The sequence below is a fragment of the Pseudopipra pipra genome, chromosome 3 (assembly GCF_036250125.1).
Source record: "Pseudopipra pipra isolate bDixPip1 chromosome 3, bDixPip1.hap1, whole genome shotgun sequence".
NCBI classification, from domain to species: Eukaryota; Metazoa; Chordata; class Aves; order Passeriformes; family Pipridae; genus Pseudopipra; species Pseudopipra pipra.
This window is the reverse complement of record NC_087551.1, coordinates 114977504-115001255: the sequence shown is the minus strand read 5'-3', so window position 1 is coordinate 115001255 and position 23752 is coordinate 114977504. Positions and strand designations below refer to the sequence as shown.

The window sequence follows — 23752 nt, the reverse complement described above, 5'->3', positions numbered from 1 at the left end:
GTGACCTTCCAAAATTGAAGTAAATCTGTAAATACATATATAAGTTTTATTTTTTTTTTTTTAATAAGGTACAAATTCAGGACTGAGAAACAGGACTAGAGCTTTCAAAGGGATCAGAGCTCCAGTTTGCTTTCCAGGATGGCAAACTCCGGAGGGTGTTCTCAAAGCAGCTGGAAACACACGGCCCAGTTTAGCTTTGATGAGCACACCGTGCACAGGGAAGATAACTGCTCCTTTCATGGGAGCTCTGGATCCTGGACACAGTGTTTACCTGGGTGAACAGCTCCCATCCCAGGGAAATGTGCAGCCTTGGGCACCCTGGGATGTGCTGATTCACCAAACAGAGCTGCACTGCAAACTGTGAATGCTGCAGCCTGGCCAAAAGGATGGAAATAAGGAGCTTTACGTGCCCTGGGTAACCCAAACTCTCTCACTATCAAAGGCAGCTGCTGCCTGTCTCTTGGATTTTCCATTGCCTTCCCCAAATCCTGCCTGCTCCTGGAGAAAAAAAAATGCCAGGAAAGAAGACAGGAACCTGCAGAGGAAAGGGGTTGGGAAGCCTGGGGCTCCAGCAGAAATCAAATCCCAGCCACCATCTTCCTTTCCTCTGGTGCTGGAGACACTATTTTTCCACAACAGCACAGAGGAACAGGAACAGCCTCCCCAGGAACTGCACCCTGGTTTCCAAAAATCATGTATTACAGCCTAAATTCTGGGAATTCCACAATTGCACAGGTAAGAGTCAGACTGGGATGATAAATGAGAAGGTGAAAGAAACTTTACCTGTATGACCTGGTGGGCAGTGTATGATTATTTCCCACTGGTTTTCCCACATATAGGGGTGTGTATATATATATTTATATATATAAAAATATATATATACACACATACAGAAATAGTCTTTTGCAATTTTACAGCTTATTTTAAAATAGATTATTAAGAGACCTATTATCTCTTAATACCTATTAAGAGACTTTGCAACTCATTTAGCCTAAAAGTCCCTTTTCTCAGTTAAATCCCACAACTCCTGCTGTGTTTGGACACCTTCATCCTCAGAGTAGAAGCCTAGAAGGGAATTCTATGGACACAAGGCCTGTCTCCTGCAGCTATTACTTCCAAAACTGCATGGAAAAGCAATCCTGGTTCTTACTTCCACTGCAAGAAGCCAAAGAAATGACTGAAAAGGGACAGTGAGGGTAGTGAATCATAGAATGGTTTGGGTAGAAGAGGCTGGAAGTGAGAGCTGGTTTGGAAGAAGGTTACAGCAGGGAAAACCTTTTATATTTCCCTTCTCAAAATCCCCCCAGCAGTGGGTAATGAACCCCCCACCCCAAAAAAGCAGCCTTGGGATGAGCACTGCCAGCATGGACACACCGGCTGCTTCCCACCTGCTCCAGAAAACATTTTACCTGAAGGCAAATCCAGTTCGACACCAACCCACGTTCCCTCCTGGAAGTCTGTGGGCCCAACATATCTAACAATGCCTGTCTTATTGGTGCCAACTGTGACATATTCTCCCTCTTTCAACCACTCGGGAATTTCATTGGCGTCTTCGGAGTCGGAAATCACCTCCAGCTTTTCCTCTTCCGTCTCTGATCCGTTGTGGTTCAGCCCACGGGAAGTGGCCGCGCTCTTCCCTCCTTCTCGCTGCTCTTCTGTGTTTAGGGAACACGTGGGATCTGACCCCAACATGCTTGTGAAGGACTTCAGCTCCGATGTCTTGACTTTCTGGATTTTGAAGGGGGAGGCTGCAGTGCCAGGTTGGGACAACTGGTCAGGATGAACCTGTGGCTTGGGAAACCCCCAACCTTCCGAAGCCCCAGAAGCCACTTCTTTTTTCTTAGCTTGTCCTGCTGACTCCACTGATTGTTTGGACAACGACTCCTTCTTTGGAGTGGAGGTAGAGAGAAAGGGTTTTGCATCAGTGGCTACAGAGGCATCGTGTCCCTGCTCGCTCGGAGTCCCAGGAGATGTGCAAGATTTTGATTTCAAACTGTTTCCATTCACCTCAGGGCCGTCTCTGGGTCTTGGGTGAGCACTTTGAAGGCTGAAGGCGGGTGGGCTCTCCCTCTTTGTACCAAAGCAGCTCTCGGAAGCACCGTCCGAGTGTCCTGGAATGTCAGAGGAGCCCTGAGCCACCGCGGGAGCCGGGAAGTCACTCCCTGCAGGGATTTGACCCCCTGGCTGAGCCCCAGCGTCGCTTCCCGCTGCGAGGGCCTCCGAGAGGGTGGCTGTGGACACACTGTGGGAGAAGTACCCACTGGAGGCTTCACTCAGAGGGCTTGGAGGCCCCTCCTGGGAGTCCTGTGCTTGGGAATCTCCCGTGGGCTGCTGCAAAGGCACTTTGGGTGTCTTTTCCGGGCTCTTGTCCACCTCGGGCGCCTGCACCGTGGTTTGGAATGGCTGCTTCCCTACTTCCTCTTGGTTCATCTGAAACAAAGAGCACAGGGAACGTGGGGCTCTGTTATCCAAAATATGTGGGCTAAAAGCACACGTACAAGACCTGTGGGAAGTCCCAAGGCCTTCAGCTTCTCTAAATCCCCGTGCAGCTGCAACCTGCAGAAGATGGAAGCTGATCCCAAGTCAGCTCTACAAACCTGGGAGGATTGTCAGCTCATTCCTTCCATTAATAAGAAAAGTGTCAACCCCAAGAAATACGTCCCCCAATATTTACTGAGAAATTATTTATATTACAGGAATGGTCATTTGCTGTTTGAACAGCAGGATTTATATGGAATGGGAACCAGCCATGATCTATAAGTCTCTCACAGTTATTTGGCTTAATTCTCCAGATTGATAAATCACATCTCTCCCCCTAAACTGTCATTTATGTCCCTGTTTCCAAATGCCATTCCCACCTCAACGCTGCCGGCACCACGCACTTCCAGAGTATGAAATTAACTGCCCCTCATGAGATTAACAGCCCATTTCAGTGATGTATTTCTTGGCTGTAAAGTTTACTAAATCTGATAGATCAATATCTTTTGCCAGCACATGTACTCTAAAAGATTAGGATGTCTCTAAATCTCTTTGGGAGGGAGGAGACTGGAGGGGGGGGGGAAAAGAGAGGTTGGAGGATGGCAGATTTGGACATACCCTGTCTCAGGTGGGCATTGTTGTTTATTATTGAAAATATTGTGATTTTTATAGTGGTTAAGTGTCCCAAACTACAGGATTTTCCTCTTATTTTCAAATGTCTTTTCCACTGGAAGTGTAAGCAGCGTTTGGAGAAAGAGAGATTTGACTGGATTACAGGAATTTCAGAACCAAAGGCTGGCTATTGCTAAGTGAAATGTAATATAGAAGGGGTTTTTAAAAAATATTCCCGCAGATTAAAGACATTTTTAGCTCTTCTATGGCCAGGGTGGTGTCTACATGGACTTGGGAGTCCTGCTCTCCCTTTGGGTATTCCCTTCAGATAACACACAATTTTTTAAGACAATAAAAGCCCAGTGGGAGGAAGCTGAGAGAGAACTTCATGAGGCTGAAGTTCTGCTGAAAAGTGGGAGATCACAGGCTCTATTTTCTCTCCATCTTAGCAAGAGTACTTTTTCCACATTTTATCATGGTAAAATCGAGAATTAACTCCACACTTGGAAAAACAGACATGTTCTGTTTATGGACAGTATCAGAGCCTAGAAATTTAGCCTTTAAAGCAGCAAAGCAGCTAAATTTTAGCTAATTAACTGCTAATTCTTTTAAATATAAAAGTGTAACCAACAACAGAAGGGGAGATTTTAACAGGACCTAAAAAATTTCAGCAACACTCCCTGCATTTCATTGTGAGGCAACAACAGAAGTGCAACAGGTTTTAAGCAGCTGATGCAGGAGTTGCTTTTGCCACCTCTGGAAGGTGAATGTAAAAAATTCCCTCATCACATCCTGGGGTGTGCTTACCTGTCTTATCCTGGCAGCACTGGCATCCACACTGGCTGACTGAACCATAATTCGTGGGACAGCCTGTGGGAAGGGAAAAAAAAGAGAATCAAGCAGTTAAAGGATTAAATATTGTCAAACTGGTGAAGATTAAAGCTTGTATTTGAAATTTTGGAAACATAAGTAAACCTCTGTCATGAGATGATGGAGAACTAAACAAGACTTTCAGTATTGAAAAGGGAGTCCCTAAAAAAAGAGGGAGAGGGAATTTTTACATGGGTAGAGGGAAGAGTTTTAAGCTAAAAGAGATTTAGATGAGATATTGGGATGAAATTGTTCCCTCTGAGGGTTGGTGAGGCCCTGGCACAGGTTGCCTAGAGAAGCTGTGGCTGCCCCATCCCTGGAAGTGTACAAAGCCAGGTTGGACGGGGCTTGGAGCAACCTGGGCTAGTGGAAGGTGTCCCTGTGCATGGCAGGGGGTGGAATGGGATGATCTTTAAGGTCCCTTCCAACCCAAACCATTCCATGATTCTACAACTATTTTACTGCATTCTGGTGACACACTCTGAAGAGGTAAAATCCTTAACCAAGGCATCCCTGAACTGTAACACACAAACACCTACAAGGACAAAATTCACAGTGGACAAAGTTTTCTTTCATGCAGCTGCTCAAAGGCAGATCCCTGAGCAACCAGATGACAGAGAGAGCTGAGGTGACCCTGGTCTGGCAGTGAAATCCTCAGCTTTAGTCCATCAAACACTGGAACAGCATCTTGCCTTTCATGGCACAGGCTTTGATATGAAGGCATTGACAAGGAATGTCCCTCACTTGCTCCATATTCAGGTTTTTATGTTAAAGATCTGAAATAATCACCCTCCTAAGACTAGAACAGCACAGTGTGACACTTGACTATAAATCTGAGGCTGTCAACTTGGGCTGTCGTGACACAGGAGGGAAAGGGACACCAGTGCAATGGAGAACCTTGGGAAAGGGAAGCATGAGGAAAAAGAGAAAGAAGAAAGAGGCAGAAACATCTCTCTAGCACTGTTAAATGACATCCTACAGGTGCAGGTGCACTTTCAGGGACAGAGCTCTTTAAGGGAGGCATACTAGACAATCTGGGAGCAGTTTGCTTTTATCCTCTTTTCTCCAAGTGACTCAAGAACTCTTCCTCTACAAATACACAGGCAGTGGCATCTTCCAGACAAGTGATTTCCAGAATTCAACAATCTATTTAAAGAACCAAAACCTTCCAGCTGAAGAGTAAGAAATCTTCTCTTGCATCCCTTTAAGTACAGGAAAGCAGGAATCTGACTAATCTTATCCCCAAGAGAAATAAACATGGCAGAAAAAAACAGCTATTATTTATACAGAGATTGCCAGGCATTAAAATAAAACATGGCAAAAATATAAAGACAAAAGGTGGACAAAACTCCAACAGGGTCATAGGGGATCCAAACAATTTTTTTTTTAAGGCATAAAAGCTTCATTTCAATAAAAGAAAGGAGAGAAGGGGTTTGCCTGTCATTAAACCTGTTAAATGGAAGTTCACCACCGAAATTGGATTCAGAGGAAACTGGCTCAATTTTGGGGGCACAAGGTATGAGCATTTTGAGGTCCTCATTGGACAGGACCTGGGGCTCCAGGAAGCAAATGATGACTTGAATCATAAAATAAACACAGCTTTGGGGCTCATGACCCAGGGGTTTTCACACACCTTGTACTCCAGAACTTCACCTTCCTTTGGAATGAAGTGTTAATCTTCTAAAACAAAAGAATTAACCTGGGAACAACTGTAGGGCTGACTTGTGACCAAGCCCAGAGATAGTTTAGAGCAATGAAAGGTGCAGGTACTCAGACTCATCCTAAGCAGTAACTCAGACACACAAGGATAACTTGATTATTGTAAAAGCCAAGTCTTTCACTTTAATGAAGACCAGAGAGGAGAGGGATTAACTTCCCTATGAGAAAATCCTGCAAATTTTGGTTTAAGAGAGGCTTATCAGGGTGTTAAAGGGAGCAGAGTGTTTGGCAGAGCACTTATTCTCTCCTCTTCCACCACCTCTGAGCCATGGGTTGGTCCATTTTGGGAGTGTTATTAAATATCACCTTTAATGTCAAAAATATCCATAGTCACAAGGCTTTAGGGCTAATCCCTGGGCAGGCACTGACACAGCACTTTAAACCTTTGGCTGAACCCCAGTGAGGAGCCAAGGCTCTTGAATTCAAATTATCCTGGTTAAATATCTCCATGGGCCAGTGCTAAAAACAGCATTTTGGCAGCTCACAAAGGAGGGGGAAAGGAAAAGCACTGTCTATGTTGTTTCCACATCACTGTGTGTGACCTGACACAGGGACCAGGAGCTCCAGCCAGCTCCAGGCTCTCCCACTGGCACCAGAACTTGCTCTTTTTCTCCCATTTTCTCCCAGTAAATGTGCCATCTCCAGGATCTGCTCCAAGGTCCAGCATTATTATTCAGAGATAAGCACTCAGAACTGGAATAAGAAAAAGTATTTAAAGCCATTTCTCAGTTCCTTTGATTTCCATTTCTCCCTTTAAAACAAATAAAACAGAGAAAAAGTGGTTTTTTGTTGGTTTTTTTTTTTATCTCTCAAACCCCCTCAGTCTTACAGCCTGCAAATCCACAAAAATCTAAAACTCCAGTTGGTATCAAACAGCAAAAGAGAGAAAACAGCAAAAGAGAAAAACTCTTTAATCACTCCCCATCAAGTTCTCCTCCTGAAAGGATGACAGATCTCCAAACTACAGTAACTTTGCCAAGCAACATTTAGAAAAACACGGAGAAAAAAAGCAATTATGAGAAGTGGCACCTGCCCAGCTTTGGTGTTGACAAGAAGCAGATGGGCAGAAACACCCTCAGTGGGGCAGGAAGGGCACCAAACCAGACCCAGGGGATGAAATGGAGTCAAGTTTCTTGGTGGGAAGGTTGAAAACAAAAGTGTTTGACTTTCTGTGAAGGCATTACTGGATGAAAAATATTTCTGAATCGAGAGCCAAATTCTATCATTAAATGTTTGTAGACTGCTAAACGAGACATATATATATTTATCCATTGGCAAAACATGACCCTTTTACAGTGATAATTTTTGGCACAATTTCCTCAACCAAGCTGACAAAACACGGACTAAGAGGGACCATGAAAGCAATTCACTTTAAAGCATCTTTGAATCTTTGTAGAACAAAAATTGGCTTTTTCCTCAGAGCTGCAGTGAGTTTATGAGGATATAAAGGAGCTCAACTGGCAGCCCCAAAACCCTCCATGTCCTGGGCTGATCCCACAGCCTGGGCAGCAGGGAAGGGGGGGATTCTGCCCCTCTACCCCCTCAGGTGAGACCCCACCTGCAGAGCTGCCTCCAGCCCTGGGGAACGACAGCACAAGGACGTGGAGCTGCTGGAGAGAGTCCAGAGGAGGCCCCAGAGATGCTCCAAGGGCTGGAGCCCCTCTGCTCTGGAGACAGGTTGGGGGAGTTGGGGGGGTTCACCTGGAGAAGAGAAGGATCCAAGGAGACCTTGGAGCCCCTTCCAGAGCCTAAAGGGTCTCCAGGAGAGCTGGAGAGGGACTTGGGACAAGGGATGGAGGGAGAGGACACAGGGAATGGCTTCCCACTGCCAGAGGGCAGGGAGAGATGGTAGATTGGGAAGGGATTCTTGGTTGGGAGGGTGGTGAGGAGCTGGAATAGATTGCCCAGAGAAGCTGTGGCTGCCCCTGGATCCCTGGAAGTGTCCAAGGCCTGGTTGGATGGGGCTTGGAGCCACCTGGACTAGTGGGTGGTGTCCCTGCCCATGGCAGGGGGTGGGATGAGCTGATCTTTAAGGTCCCTTCCCACTCAAACCATTCCATGATGATTCATAAATTTTTGATTTCTAAGAGTGCACATTTTCTGGTCAGATGAGAGGTCACTTTGCACATACTTTGAGGTGACCAAAAGAGAGACCAACCTGGTCTCTCTTGCTGAGCTTGAACAGGAAAAGCAATTGTGCATCTCACCCCACTTACAGAGGCACCAAAATTAATCCTGAATGAACTCTTTTTCATACCATTTTTACATATCTACAATGGACACCTCTTCTAAGAGCTCAGAAGAACACATTTGGTATTTCTGTGCCATTAAACATTTTGTAAAACACCTCTGGCAATGGTGACTGATGACTTCAGTACAAAGCCTTTGATTTCATGTCACTGGATGAAAATCCTTCAGTGTTAACACCCACTGTGGACAAAGTTCAGTGGCAGTGACAGAACAGATCAGGCCAGAGCATCCAAGAATTATCCTCCAAGCTCCAGGAATGGTTTAGCCAAGGTTTTAGCTGATGCAATCCCAAAAGGGGATTATCCAAAACTTCCACTGCTTTTTTCCTGTGCTTTCCCGTCCACAGACAGGAATGACTGAGCTCAGGGACCCTCACACTGACTTATGATCACATAATTTTTTAACAGCATCTACTGGAAAGTTCTGCAGTGGGGCATAACAGTTCATTAAACAGATTTAAATCAGTTTTGAGCACTCTGGGTAAAATACTTGCACAAGACATCCACAGAAATGCAGGATGAATTCCAAATCCCATAGGGCACAGCCAGAAAAAGTTGAATCCATTTTAAAAAGGTCCTCCCCCAACAATATTCCTCTCTAAATTATTTTAAAATTGAGGGGAAAGTCAATTATCACTCAAATAGAAATTCTCCTGCCTTCCAAAAGGAGATCTGGAACCCAGTACAAGTTGGTTTGATGATTTTTTTGGTGTTTGTTCATTTTATTCTCTAAAGACTAATTTAAATATTAACCCAAACAAACCCCTCTTATTCCACTCTCCATATGGGGAACATTTCAGCCTGTGACTTCTGAATTCCCCATTTCTGGTATATTTTATGCAAAATTAACCGTACCATCTTCTGTGCAGCTAAATTACTTCATTTCTAGGTCCTGGCAGATTAAAAGGGTAACTCATCACCATTTTTAAGTTGGTTCTTAAAGAAGTTTGAGTGGTTTGAAGCTTTCAGAGCCACTTTTCCATCCTCATTCTCATTAAAAACTATTTGTATGAGGATGAGAGCGAAAACTGAGCTCAGAAAGAAATCAAAACACCAACAACTGAGTCACAAGAAGGGGACACATATGAGCTCAGCTGGCCACAGAGGATCTGGTGAGTTATGCTGATTATAGCATTCAAATGAGTTTCTTTCTGAAACTCTGAAAAAAAAAAAGGGCCTTCAAGATGTTAAAGAAGGTTCTCCAAGGCCACATTATTTAGATTTGATTAAGGAATGTCAGTTGTAGCAATTATACTGTGCACCATGGCCATCCATGAAACTGTTATTTTTTTAATGGACTGCCAGAAAAGGGGTTTTGTCTATTTAGAAAGCTTTTCATTAACTGCATTTCATTAGTTTTTAAGATTAATTACTGTGGCTGCATGAGAAGGTGAAAGAGAAAAGAACTGACAGCTGCCCTCTCTCTCCCTGTGTCTACACCACATTTCTACACCATGAAACAAAAATGAATTACATTAGCACATGGATATTCAAGGAGTTTATTATTATTTTTTTTAAAGATAGCTGTGATTTAAGACTTCTCATTTAGGCCATGTGCCAGTAAAAAGACATTTGAGCATCCAACGTGGTTCTTGAGTACGAAGGTGACCAAAATCCACTCACCAAACTGCTCACGGGAATTTTGCTCCTGCCATGGCAATGTCAAAATCCAGAAGCTGAATTTCATATGTACATTTTTAATGTTGGCACCCAGTGATGTCCTAAAATGTAATTACACGGGCAGTTCCTGGAGATCAACGGGGTCATAAGGGAAAGACCAGGAATTCTGCTTGGTGCACACCAGGAAAGCCTCAGCACATCAGTAAAGAAAGGAACTTCAGTTCCTACATCATACAATTAAGCACAGAGAGGTGAAACCCTGATTCCTCACCCACCTGCATATTTTACACAAGTATTTTGCACTTTTCCCCATCAGCAATGAGGGTCAGAAGGCTCTAAATCTCACACTTCTGTGAGCTTTTTAAAGAACAAGCTGGGAAATAAAAAGCAATTCCAGCCATGGAAAAAGGTTTAAATATTTGGCTTTTTTTAAAATTTATTTACAGACTACTGGCAATTAATTTAAAGGCATCAGATAAGGGAGAAAATAGGCAATAGGCATTTTCTAACTTTAAAGTATATAAACAGCTTCATCAGAAACCAATCTTTTAGGTACATAAACAGCTTCATCGGAAGCCGTTCTGCCAGTTACATAAAGAATCCTATTATGCCAAATTAATTCAATCTAACTAATTAGAGAGCAGGAAGTTCTTTCAATTATTTTATGTGCTGTCTGAGAAACACACTTGAATACGAGAGCAGATTTCATTAATTGCGGTTCATTATTCTCCAGATTAGTTACTAAACTTGCTTCAGAAGGTCAAAGACAGCAATTTTGTTCACTGCCACCACCTTGACTGGAATGTCTCTGCTTTTTTTTTTTTTTTTTTTGAAACTGAAGCAACCAGTACAAACAAAAATAGCACCAGGAAAGATCATTTTGTGAAGGTAATTCAGTGTGTACTCACTCACTTTAAGGTTGATGCCAGTCTGAGCAATGACACAACTGAAATAGAAAGCTGGCAAAATAATAAAAATAAAATAGTAAAAAAGGTATTTTGTATTTTCTCTGCTTCTTTTTGAAACTGAAGCAACCAGTACAAACACAAACAGCACCAGGAAAGATCATTTTGTGAAGGTAATTCAGTGTGTGCTCACTCGCTTTAAGGTTGATGCCAGTCTGAGCAGTGGTACAACTGAAATAAAAAGCAGCTAAAATAAAATAAATAAAATAATAAAAAAGGGTATTTTCTATTTTCTCTGCTTCTTTTTGAAACTGAAGCAACCAGTACAAACAAAAATAGCACCAGGAAAGATCATTTTGTGAAGGTAATTCAGTGTGTACTCACTCACTTTAAGGTTGATGCCAGTCTGAGCAATGACACAACTGAAATAGAAAGCTGGCAAAATAATAAAAATAAAATAGTAAAAAAGGTATTTTGTATTTTCTCTGCTTCTTTTTGAAACTGAAGCAACCACTACAAACACAAACAGCACCAGGAAAGATCATTTTGTGAAGGTAATTCAGTGTGTGCTTGCTCGCTTTAAGGTTGATGCCAGTCTGAGCAATGACACAACTGAAATAGAAAGCTGGCAAAATAATAAAAATAAAATAATAAAAAAGGTATTTTGTATTTTCTCTGCTTCTTTTTGAAACTGAAGCAACCAATACAAACACAAACAGCACCAGGAAAGATCATTTTGTGAAGGTAATTCGGTGTGTGCTCACTCGCTTCAAGGTTGATGCCAGTCTGAGCAGTGGTACAACTGAAATAAAAAGCAGCTAAAATAATAAAATAATAAAAAAAGGGTATTTTCTCAACGACTGATCAGAACTGATCTCTTGTTTACTCACACAGAATCAGAGATTTGGCATCACATCCACTTGGAATGTTGCTTGGTCATGATGAACTTAACTTCAGTTATAAACCTGGGAAAGGTGAAGTCCTCCTCCCTTGGAAATGATGCTCAGAAGCACTAAAATCACCTTTAGCCATAAGATCCTGCTTACAAGGAGTACCAAAATGCATCTGAGGCTTTCTGCAGAGCTGTACAGCCACCTAACCCTGATAATTCAATTATACCATGTTGGAAATTTAATTCAACATCTGGGCCAGCCAGTTCACGATGGTTCACCAGCATTTTTCCAGAGCAAGTTTAAATGACATTAGATAATTAAGTACCATCAAATAAAGTATCAAAACATGCACTGAAAAAGGAGCTTGACAAGAACTTTGGACCTTCTCTTTCACTGTAGTTGTTTGAGGAATCAGGGGAAAGTACTAAATGGATCCACTTAGATTTTTGGTATTTATGCTCAAAAACCTGTTGTTACATATCAGCTCATTTGCTTTTCATAGAATCAGAGAATATCCTGCTATGGAAGGGACCCACAAGGATCACTCAGTTCAACTCCTGGCCCTGCACAGACACCCCAGCAATCCCACCCTGTCCCAGAGAGCGTTGTCCAAACACTCCTTGAGCTCTGGCAGCCTCAGGGCTGTGACCACTTCTCTGGAGATCCTGTTCCAGTGCCCAACCACCCCCTGGGTGAAAAACTGATAACCAACCTAAACCTCCCCCCAGATCTCAGCTTTTAGCCGGGAAAGGATGATTTAGATCCTTCCATTTGCTTTGTCATTTCTATTCCTGAACCTTCCTCTCCCAGTTTGTTGTTTACAGCAAGAAAACTCCATCACTTCCCAGTTAGGGGGTAGATTCCTTTGCAATTAAAGCTGAAAAATCCTTTTGGGTTCTCCTTCCCTTTATACTTTTGTAGTTCATCACTCACCTACTCCCACCTTGCACATTCATTTATGTCCCCTGCCACTGTGCACTGAAGTTTTATCCTTCCATAGCACACATGATGCCCTGTTCTGTATTCTCTGAGACCCAGAAAGATCATTTTTGTGTCCTCTCCGTGGCACAGTTTCCTACAGCTGCCCAGGAACTCCTGGCTGGCTGCCCTGCCGTGGCAGGTAAGCGATGAGGTGTTAACTCTGCCTGCCCAGCAGTGACCCCCAGAGCCCCCACGTCCCCCCAGGCACCAGGGCCATCCATCACCCCCTCCAGCTCAATTCCTCTGCCCACATTTGCATCCTCAGGCCATTAGAAAGGAACAGCAAGAAAGATTATGAGAGGGGATATTTATGATCTTCCAGCCGGCCCTGCCGCAACAGCACCTCTTTATTTTTGTGCTGCACAAATTCTCAGCTAATTCTGGAGCAGTTCCTTCTGATTTTGCTCTCTCTTCTTTCCTTAGGTTGGGATTAGGGAAATATTCTTCCCCCAGAGGGTGGTCGGGCACTGAACAGGCTCCCCAGGGCAGTGGGCACAGCACCAAACCTGGCAGAGCTCAAGGAGGGTTTGGAAAACGCTGTCAGAGACAGGGTGGGATTTTGGGGTGTCTGTGCAGAGCCAGGAGCTGGACTTTCTTTGATCCTTGTGGGTCTTTTCCAGCTCAGGATATTCAGTGACTCACTGGGATTTCTAACAAAGAGTGAAGAAACCATGTTTCCTTACAGACAGAGCTCCAAAGAATACGTAGAAACCTCTCAAACCACTGGATTTGTAACACAACTGATTTGTTCTATTACAAAACTAGAGAATAATTTTACCATTTCATTATGTTATACAGATCCAGTGGTCGTGGAAAAACCTGGTTTGCTCCCCAGTGCAACCAAGCATTAAAGCATCACACTCCTCTTTATAGATCAGCTTTTATCTTTTTAAAAACCAAAGCATTTATAGCATTTTCCCTCCTATTAAAAAGTGTTGAGATCACGATCTGATTGACTTGCCTTAGTAATCCATAACAGAAATTAAAATCTCTTTAAAGAGATGTCTCTGTAGTTTAAAAAGTGACTTCCAGACAAACAATACATGACTGATCTTGAACAGTAAAGGAGTGGGAACAGGTGGTTAGACTAGAGACAGGAAATTAGGCCTCATTTCTCATCTCAGCTCTCATTGGTTCAGTAGGAATTCAAGAAGGTGTGAAAGGCTCTCACTGCAATTGTAAAGAGCATCTATTTGCATCTTTTGATACCCAAATACCTGTAAAGAAAGCCACTGTCTTCATTTTAATTCCCTACATTTCATAAATGAGTAGGTTTATATGATTCCAGTCTCAACACCAAGCAAAAGGCAACATGAGAAGGCAAAGCATTAAATTAGATAAGTAAAATTTGCTCCTTTTGTTACTTTGTAGAGAATAAATCCCCAGTCAAACCAAAAATATTTTAAATCTGCCTTATTCTCATTTGTGCTACATGTGTAATAAGTTACTTCTAAAAATACTTAAGTGCTAGTGGATTTATTTTTGCTCTATTTACTTAATATTTACTGTACTTTTATGATGCCAAAACAACTTCCTGCAGTCCTGGGATGTTCTTGCAACAGCAAGTTTAGCTGTAGCAAAAATGCAACAGAATGCCTGGATACAACCACAAAAAAAAGAGTTTTTCTGAGGATTTCAGGGTTTATTCTGCTTTGTTTTGAGAAAGAAACTCTTTAAAACATTTTGTCTGCATGGCAAGGGGTGAGGAGAGGTCTAAGTTAACAAGTTAGGAGCTTCCAGAACTTCAGACAAGTTGACAGCAGAATGACCTGGGTGGTTAAAGCAGGGACAGAATAGACCCCTAAAAACTTTAACATGAGATCTGGCTCCAGATTTATCTTCCCAACAGTTTGTTAAACCTTCCAGAGTTACACTACAGAGAACTATTGCTTTATAAATAAACCAGAACCTTGCAAATAAAGGAGATAATATTATTTATAATGGGATTCTGTGTTTCATCTGATGTTTTTTCAAAGACAGGAGCTTTATTTTTAGTCAGCTTGACCATGCATTAACTCAGAGCACAGAAGCCACATCTGGAGCAGGTGGAGCTTTGCTGCCCAACATCCAAACCAATAAGGGAATCAAGTATTTCCCTGACACGTGGAACAGATGAGAATGAACAAAAGCAACTGCCCAAAGTACAGAGCAGAAGATGGTAAAAGGTGACACGAGCTGGGGTAAGGGGTGGGAGGGAAGGGCATATGAAACAACAAATTAAAAATAGAATTACATTTCCCTCTTGGCAATACCCAAACAACACTAAGTGCACTTCATAAATTTTACTATTGTTGCTGCGAGTGGGAGCCCCATAAATCACCCTGGGAGTGGAGCTGGCACTTGTAAAAAGCCAAGTGGGCAGAGTGTATCAATAAGTTCAAACAGCTCCACTATCTCTGGACAGTGGAGGGGAAATGCATCACGAGGCTTTGCTGTGACTAAAAGCTTGGTTTGCTCTGCAACAACATATAAAACAGCACTTTGCCAGCAAGTCTAACAGCACTCACCAAGATTGCTGCAGAGCCTGGGTGATTTAATGCTTTACCTGCTGTGCAAGGGGAGAGGTTTGCCTGCCCTTTTTTTCATCTCTAACAGGAAAGAGAGACTTCAGCAGCTTTGGCATCTGAGGCACGAAGGACTTGACAGGATTCAGGTAGGAAGCAGCCAGGCTACCAATACCTGTTGGAAAAAATAACATTACAAAATTACAACAGTTATTATTTGGGGAAAGAAAAAAAAAAAATAACCAAACCCAACCCAACCCCCCCCAACAAAATTTATCACACTATTATCTTTTTAGTCTGTGATGACATCTTCCAGTGGTCAAAGAATTAGCCAAGGAAAAGCACTCTCTGAGAGCAGCTCAGCTTTATCTGGCACTGCAGTAGCTTCACTACACTTTCAGGGAAGTTCTCTTAGCTGTAAGAATTTCTTTACCTGGATCAGGAGAGTGGTTTTGCTGCCCAGAGCCCGGCAGGGAGGTACGAGATGGACTAATGCCTCTACTGGAATTTGTGGCACCTTGGGACACATCTTGCTGACTCTCCCATCGACCCTAGAGGGGGAAAAAAAGTTGTATTTTTCCAAGATGGCACCCCCAGCAAGAGCACAGCAATACTGAGACCCCACACCAGCCTGCACAGCCCCTTTGCAAAGGTCAGAATTCCAGAGCTGAGGAAAGACCCTTCCGCGGAGGCACTTTCAGGTGGAAGACCCAGCCCTGCAAAGATGGAGCACTCTCAGCATAAAGGCACAGGAAAAGTTTATTTTTAGACCTCAGAGCTGTGATATTTCACTCAGCTGTGTTTTGGAAGTTGAGAATGTTACAACCAGGTGAAAATATAATACTGTCTACCCGAAATTCCTGAATATTTTGCGTATCTACTCATGAGTGGGGTCTGAATGTAGTGTCAGAGAGGGGTGAGGACACACAGAGCTCTGAACAGGATAAGAAACACAAGACCTAAAGGCTGCATGTTTGTGCCTGGAGTCAGAGAAAGGATGAGCTCAAGATCAACAGGAAGCAACTGGAGTACTGCAAGTTTTCTAACAGCCTGGAAAAGACAGAGATGGAATACAAAGGAACAAGCTGTGGACACCAGAAGCCAGGAAAAAGATCCATCAGAGACAGGTTAGAGTTTTGACATGGTTAGTGAAGATGAAACATGATTTCAGACCTAGAAGAGGCTGAGTGGAGATGAGGTAGGGAGAAACAGAGACTGAGAAGCAGCAGGTCATCTGCCTTCCCAAGATCCCAGGGTTCTCTAGCTGGGTTTTCTCATGGATCCTAAGGGAGGTGCACACAATTCTGCACATGGAGGGGGATTTCTCTGGCTTTTACAAAGGTCCACTGTGGTTTTCATCTCAACCTTAGAGCCAGAAACTGGCTCAAGGACAAAGATCTTGGCTAACAAGGAGAATCCCCAAGCACTATTTCACATTGGCACACGGGTGTCAAGAATCCACGTGGCCAAATCCATTTTTCCCCAACTCTATCATCCTTAATAGGTAAAATTTATCTGCAATGATTACACCAAGTGACTGTCCAGAATGTGTCTCTGCTGGAAGTTTCATGTGGATACAGGACAGTGAATTCCTTCACCAATCTGAGCACATTAGTTGTGCAGAGGCACCAAAATCCACGTGGTTGTCCTGCAAACTTTTGATGGGAGGCACACATGCAATGCCTGCCAAAGCAGCTCCTTCTAATTTACTTAATTTATAGGAGACCTTAAGGCAATTCAACATCCATTTATGAGTCTAGCGGTCAAAAGCATCCAGTCTCAAGTGCTACAAGAAATCTCAGTGTTTCGTGGAAAAAGTCCTCTCAGGAAAAGCTTGGAAAGTTTCACCTTTCCAGAAAATAGAGGTTGCAAGGACAGGATGGTGCAGTCAAACTGATTTTATCCCATTTTTTCAAAGAGTTTTTCTATGGCTGGTACAACATCTCTACTCATCTGGGTTATACTGTACCTAAACCTTGATTGTTTTTTAAAAGACATAACAGAAATAAAAATACTTTTGCAGTGAGATGGTACAGTGAACATACTCAAAAGGAGTAACAAGGGATGGATGAACCTGCTCCATCCCAGAGCAGAAGTTTAATATATTTTTTTCCTGGAGGAAGAGGGGGGGAAAGTGCCTTTTCAAGAAGCTTCACACTGTTGGATGCAAGGAATTAATCTGACCTTGAATGGAGAAACGACAGGCAGCTAAACTATTCTTAACTGTAACTCCAAGCCATGAATGTTTCACAAATAATAAATAAGCCAGGATAGGAGGAATAGATTTCTCCAATGGGTTGAAGGTCACAGTGAGCAGCCCAGGGCAAAAATCATTTCCATTTGGATCTATAGGTTAGTCCCATCAAAGCTCCCCTGCTTTGAATAGCAAGTAACTTGCACTTTGGCAGGACTTCAGACTTCAACCAGGACTCACATCCCTCCTGCTGGATGCAGAGACAGGGGCTGCATCTGGGAAGTAAAATTTGGGATAACTAAAGGCTGATGGATGTCTGAGTTCTGAGCCATCCTGAATGTCCAACTGAGGGAACCCAGGCTGGGACCAGCAGTGACACACCAGGGGTTTATTTAGTCTTGTGTTTTTGAGGACTTGGGTGTTTAAGCCCTTCCTGCTCCACCAGCACAGATGGCAGAGCTGTTCTACCCATACCTTCAGCCCCCAACTTCAGCACTGTCTTTGACCTGCAACTCATTCATGTCTTACATCAGAAAGTCTGGAAAATTCCACCAAATGCTTCTGTGAAACAGTCTCTCCTACTCCTCATCCACAAACTCCTTTTAGGCTTTTGCAGTCTTGTGTTTCTATGAGTGCAGGTTTCTTTCAGGTGGCCTCACCACGTGCAGCCCTGTCCCACTTCTATCCATTCCAAATACTGCTTCAGAGGCTGCTTTTCTCATCCTGATATTTTAATAATTTCACGTGCAGACATTGAGAGCCACCCTGGAAACAGCCAGCAACTTCAGACTGTGCTCAACCTGTCTTTTCTTTTTGGGATGTGAAATATTTCCTGAAGTCTCTGGCTCCCATTGGTGAATTAGTTTGCAAGAGAAGAGTCAAAACCATGAGAAAATGGTTCATACTCTCTGCAGACCAGGAAAATATCTCATATAACTCAGTATTTTTTAGAGGCACCAGCTCAGTGGTGCTGGAGGAGTTTAATAAAAAAATACAAGACTCAAAACAAACCTCAAAAGACTCAAAACAATCCTGAAATACCACTTGGTTTTGTTGCCTTCTGGTCTGTTCTGCCACCAGCCTGGCAGATGTTGGCATTGGATTAAGATAAAGAACTATGGAAGAGTGAAAAGCATCTGAAAGCTTTGTTTTTGGAGGACATAACAAAGCTTGATTAGTGTTCCTTTTGTATCTCAGACAAATGGATAAAGGTGACATGTCTTAAGCCAAGTCTAAGTGCTTCTGGAGACCACAGAGACATAAGAAACAGCAAGGATATTACAAATACTAAGAATATCCCAGCTTACTAGGACATGGACTCAGTGCAGGTAAGGAGCAACTAAATCATTTCCTGAATCATGATTTGTTGAGTCAGAAGTGCCCTTCACTGACTGTACCAAGAAAAATGAGTTCAGGCAAGTCTCTTGACTTTCTACCCTGTTTGGGAAGGATGAAAAAAAAATGGAGTAGGTAAAAATCAGCAAAACACTTTGAGAATATTCATTTCAGAATGGCAATGTTTAGTGTTTAGTGTTATGTTTAGGGACTTCTTCCTTAGGAAAAGCCTTTTTTCTCAAGATCTTTTGGAAATTTTGCTTTAGCTTTAATACCATGGATGACTACATTTTCTACATGATTTTAAGTATTTTTCCAGCTTAAACAAAATGAAGACAGGAATATGCCTCGAGAAAAGGACTTCTCTGATCATATACTTTAAGCATGTTGAGTTTTCAAATAACACTTGCTTTGGAGAGAATGGAAAGATCATCCTTTTGGACTGAAGGTCAGATTTGAGAGGCTCAACTCCACGATGAAAGCAAACCATTAAAATCAGGTCAACCAGGGCAACAGATGCAGAAATATTTGCAAAAGAAAACACTGGAGACAACTGAAAGGGTCAACTGTTGTGCACAGAATCTGCAGAGGCAAGAGGTAGTTCATGAATGACTGACTTTACTAAGCTGGGTTGAAAGATAATCCATCTCAAAAAAAAAAAAAAAAGAATTATTAACTATATTAACTTGATGAACTTCCCAAGTTTCCCATCTGCACTGAAAGACTTAAAACTTTAAATCTAAGCAATGACTATTATTTAAGTGCTGTGAATCTTTCCCCCATCAAGAAGGGTGGTGAGAGAAAGAAAGGAAGCTTGTAAATCATTTGCCCAGAGGAGCCATCACTTCATGAATATATTTGGTCTCTGCCAAGTGACCAAACAGAGGTCAAGTGACTTAAATTAACAAATCAAAAATAGCCACCAGAAGAGTGTGTGTCCCTTGATGTACTTTAAAGCAGAGCTGTTTATAAAGGGGTTTGTTTCTCTAATGCCTTCTCCTTCTTCTCCTCTGCCTTCCCTTCTTTCACACATCCTCCACGAAAACCCCCATGGAATTTATTCCAGGTCACCCCCAACATGCACAAAATCTTTAGGGCAAACAGGGGTGATCACTACCTGAGAAATCTGTAGGCTTTACCTGACAAATCTTTTCTTGAGGTTGACAGACCATTAAAAATGCAGGCACTGGGTAAGAGAAATGAATAGTTCTTGTGTTTTTATTATTTTAGCAGTTCAGCAAAGGCTTAGGAAAAGGTGACCATGTAGCACTTAAATACAAGCACAGAGCTGGGACACACAGCTGGGACAAAGGCACTTGTTCTCACGAACAGCAAGATTATTCAAATTCAATCTACCTGGTATCAATTTGCTGAAAAAAAACTCTGGTTCCCAGAAAAACCTGAAGGTTAAGTGGCACAATCTTGTCTTATTTGGTTTTTGAGCTACATATACTGGACATTTGGGAAAGGAGGGATGATTGTCCAAGACAGGATGGCTCTTTGTGTAAAGGTGTTTTAACAACAACTCATGAAATTTTTCATCAGTATGTGATTTAGTCTGAAGAAGACCTGTAAAACAAGTCAGAGGTGCCTTCCATTCTTTGTGCATCTGATTCATCCAGCTAAGTCAACTCAGTTTTTAAATTCAGTTTCCAAGTAAATTTAATTAACTTAAATTTCCAACGCGAGCGCCCTGGAACACAAAAATTCATCTCTATCTTACATCACTACTGAGACACTCTGTGCTCCTGCATCACTGACATGTGCTGATGTGCAAGAAGGAATCAAATTCATCTCACTCTCCTGTAGCCATATCTGTGGTGATAACAGGAGTAAAAATTGGCTTTTTCTCATTTAAGCAAGCAGAGGGAACTTAAGAGGTGGGACCACATGGAGTCCTGTTAACAGAATATGAATAGTCCATCAGACTGTCTTCTGAAGTGAATTTCAAAGGTATCTCCTTGCCTTCTCAGCCAGTTAAGCAGCTTAATTTTATGAGTTATTATTTAAAAAAAATCCCAGTGGAAGCTCTCTGTGGTGTCAGCACACAGAGATATCCTTTCATGTTTTTCTTCCAAAATGTGCCAAACCCACACCTCTGTTCCAGTCCTGGAGAAGGGCTTTTCCAGCTCTTCATGGAGGTGTGATCATCCATCTGTGTTTTTAGAAAAAAATCAGTCAATTGTGTCTGCAAGAGGAATCCAGGCCATAATTCTGGAAACTTCCAAGCTGCCTGTTTTAGTTGCACCAACACCATCTTTACTTCTTATCCCAAACTGTTCAATATTCTTGTCGTTTAGGGGAATGAGTCCTGGCTCTTCACAGTGCTGGAGAATGAAGCAGCATCCACATTCCAAACTTTACCAGCATGGATGGTGCTTCATGTAAGAGGAATGAGACTCAAGAGCCCCTTTCCACAAAGCTAAAAATCCATGGTAAAGGCAGCAGGAATGCAAGGAACAACCATGTTAAAAATAGAGAAATGAAGTCATGGAATAAAAGTTAAGGAGAGGAATAATCTGGAACATGTTGAGGCCTCCCACTAATATGAAATAATTAATATTAAGTACACAGGTTTGACACATTAGTTCTGCACCCAATTCTAGGTGCTGTTACTACCCTGTGACTGGTGTTTCTTATGATATAATATATCCCTTGTTTAGATTAACTTCTCATAGTTATTTGTAAACAACACCAAATTCCTGGGAAAATAACAATACATGAATATTGGAGAAGACTTCTTTTCTAACCAACTCTCTCACCAAGTGACAAAGACACCCAACTTAGCCAAAGCTCTGCCTATCAAGCCATTCTCAGGTCCTTTATGCTACAACAGACAGGACTGATATCACCAGTGAGCTTTATGATGTCTGTATGCTACAGGAACATTTAAGAACTTGTTTAATATTTCACTGTGATTACAAAAGCTTTTGTTCATCCCCCTATGGAAACTGGACCATCGAATCACAGAATGGTTTGGGTTGGAAGGGACCTTAAAGACCATCTCATTCCACTCTCCTGCCATGGGCAGGGACACCTCCACTGTCCCAGGTTGCTCCAAGTCCTGTCCAACCTGGCCTTGGAACCAGAGATTCATTTGAAACCGCAAATTTCCAGCTGAGGAGTTTGCACCCTCCATGTCCTGAGTAACAAGTGCCTTGAACTGAAGCTCATTGCAAGCAAAGGGATGATCCCCACCACCCCAGCTCCACGTTCCTGCAGTACAACAGTGTCTGTCAGCACCTACAACCACGGGAAGAGCTGCCAAACCTCATGCAAGCCACTACCAGCTAACTCCAGTTAACCAAAACTTGGGACAAAGAGTCATTGCTCCGGGAGCATTAACATGAAACGAAGGATAAACGTGTTTTCCATTGGCCCAGTGTTACTTTAAAATCATTAGTTCATAGAAACCAAGAGCTGTTCACACTGAACTACAAAAGCCATAAAGCTTGAGAAGGATTTGGAAGGAAAGTGTTAGGGTTTATCTTATCTCCAGGCCAATGTCCACATGACTGGCATATATTTATATATTTGCTTGCTTTCATGTCTATTTTTTTTAGCTGAGATGGGGCCATTTCCAAAATAACTTCACCATGTCCAAAAATCTGGGCAAAATGGCACTAAACAGCTCCAGCTCTGTAACAAACCATCAGATGCACCCAAGGAGAAACTTCTCTGCTTTGTACCAGTTCACTCTGCATTAATGACCAGCTTTTCAATGGAAAAACTCCTTTGCTGTGCACTATGCAAACGAGACACCACCAGCAGCATCCTCAAAGCAGGAAATAAAAGCACGTGAGTGAGCAAAATAAACTTTATAGTGAGATAAAATTATTATCCCACTCATTAGGTGGACCTAATGCATTACCTCTGCTGGGACCTTTGGACTCTGAAACATGCAATGAGAGGAATCATTGAGGGGAAGGGAGGAGAAAAACAGAAATCATTAAGAGCTCTGCCCTTTAAGTTTTGGCTTTACAAACCTACAATATTGAAGCATCCCAGAGTTGTCTCCAAATAGAAGTTGCTATAAGCACTTTATCACCTGCACATGTTTTAGCATTCCCTACATGGATCAGATGTAGCAGATTTAGCAACCAAAGCTGGAGCACTACATCAAAATTCTATTATTCCATGCAACTGCATTATGCATTAAAATGCCTTGTCACCACCAGATTCTCCCCTTTAAAATGACTACAAGCTTGCTGGGCAGAATATCTATCAGGAGGGGACCTTTCAGTTTATCTAGGATTTGGAAAATAAGTTTAAATTTAATCTTTCCCCTTTTAAAGAAATACTCTGGATCTATCCTGGTGATTTTACAGAGTGGGATGGGCTGAATTATCACCCACCACAAGTCTAAGGCCACTGGAAGGTCAGAGACACTCCTCATAGGACTTTTCTGTCCTGGATGTTGACCTGAACTTATATATGAACCCAAATCTGTCCCATACTCCCAGAAGATTTGCATCCACAGAGGTGACAGCTTTAGAAGAGCTCTTTAGCTTGACAATGCCCTTGTACATCCCACAGTGCTTGGGATGACAAAGACCTGGGAATTTTCCCAGAAAGGTCTAGTGCAGCACATCCAGACCTATTTACATCCTAGGAACAGTCCCAAGGATACAGCAGCACATGGATGTTGCCCCTGTTTTTTACAGATGTTTCCCACTTAAGCCCTTGTAACTGGTGTGGTGGAGTCACTTGCTTTTTCCTACTGAAGATTCCCAGGATTTCCTGCAGGTACTCACCCGGTTACTGCTCAGGTTGTAAGGGGGTGCTAAATCTTGGCGGCTTGCAGAGAGCTGAAATAGTTAAGAAAAGTCAAATTATTTCTTAACAAGAACTTCAAGAACTCATAAATATTCCTCTTGACTAATAAGGCTGAAAAGAAATAGTTTTGTGGTTAAAGCAGAACTGAAATCCAAGAGAGAAAAGGTGAAATCTCAGTTATTGACCTGGGAGGAGCCACAATTTTAGACTAGTTTGATTACCAGTTCTATCAAAGGATTTATTTCCAAATTTTGGACAGCAGAAGACTCATTTTTCTTATGCACAATGCTGTTACAAACTCTAAGTTCAGTAAATACTTGTAACTTCAAATCTTCTAAAGAAAAAGGGAAAAAATTCTTCAACTTGGCAAGTAAATGAAAAATCTCCGGTGTTCAGAAAAAAAAGATGCAAAGTTCTTTTTATGTCGCTTTTTCAGACATTCCAGATTTAGGGAGGTGCTTCCAAGCACACTTGCCTGTATGATGAAAGCAGGATTATGTGCAGGTTTTGTCTGCACTTTGATCTCAATCACAAATAGCACAGAAGGGTCAAAAAGAAGGAAATTCATTGCTATAGTCCATGACTTTGGCATCATAAGGACCTGGAACTGAAAGAG

The 23752-nt window shown here is 42.3% G+C and overlaps 1 protein-coding gene across 4 annotated transcripts in view; it reads right to left on the bottom strand.

Moving 5' to 3' along the window:
• The window catches only part of KIF13B (kinesin family member 13B), a 132762-nt gene that overhangs the window by 5489 nt on the left and 103521 nt on the right, over nucleotides 1-23752 (bottom strand). For 2 of the 4 annotated variants that reach the window (XM_064651151.1, XM_064651152.1), the window contains exons 35-40: nucleotides 23115-23168; nucleotides 22232-22252; nucleotides 15265-15382; nucleotides 14873-15006; nucleotides 3898-3960; nucleotides 1410-2430 (exon numbers count right to left, since the gene is read on the bottom strand). In XM_064651151.1, the coding sequence (XP_064507221.1) occupies nucleotides 1410-2430; nucleotides 3898-3960; nucleotides 14873-15006; nucleotides 15265-15382; nucleotides 22232-22252; nucleotides 23115-23168 (1411 nt within the window). Of the gene's footprint in view, nucleotides 1-1409; nucleotides 2431-3897; nucleotides 3961-14872; nucleotides 15007-15264; nucleotides 15383-19499; nucleotides 19547-22231; nucleotides 22253-23114; nucleotides 23169-23752 lie in introns of those variants that run through there. The other 2 variants (XM_064651153.1, XM_064651154.1) reach the window with 2 other exon arrangements.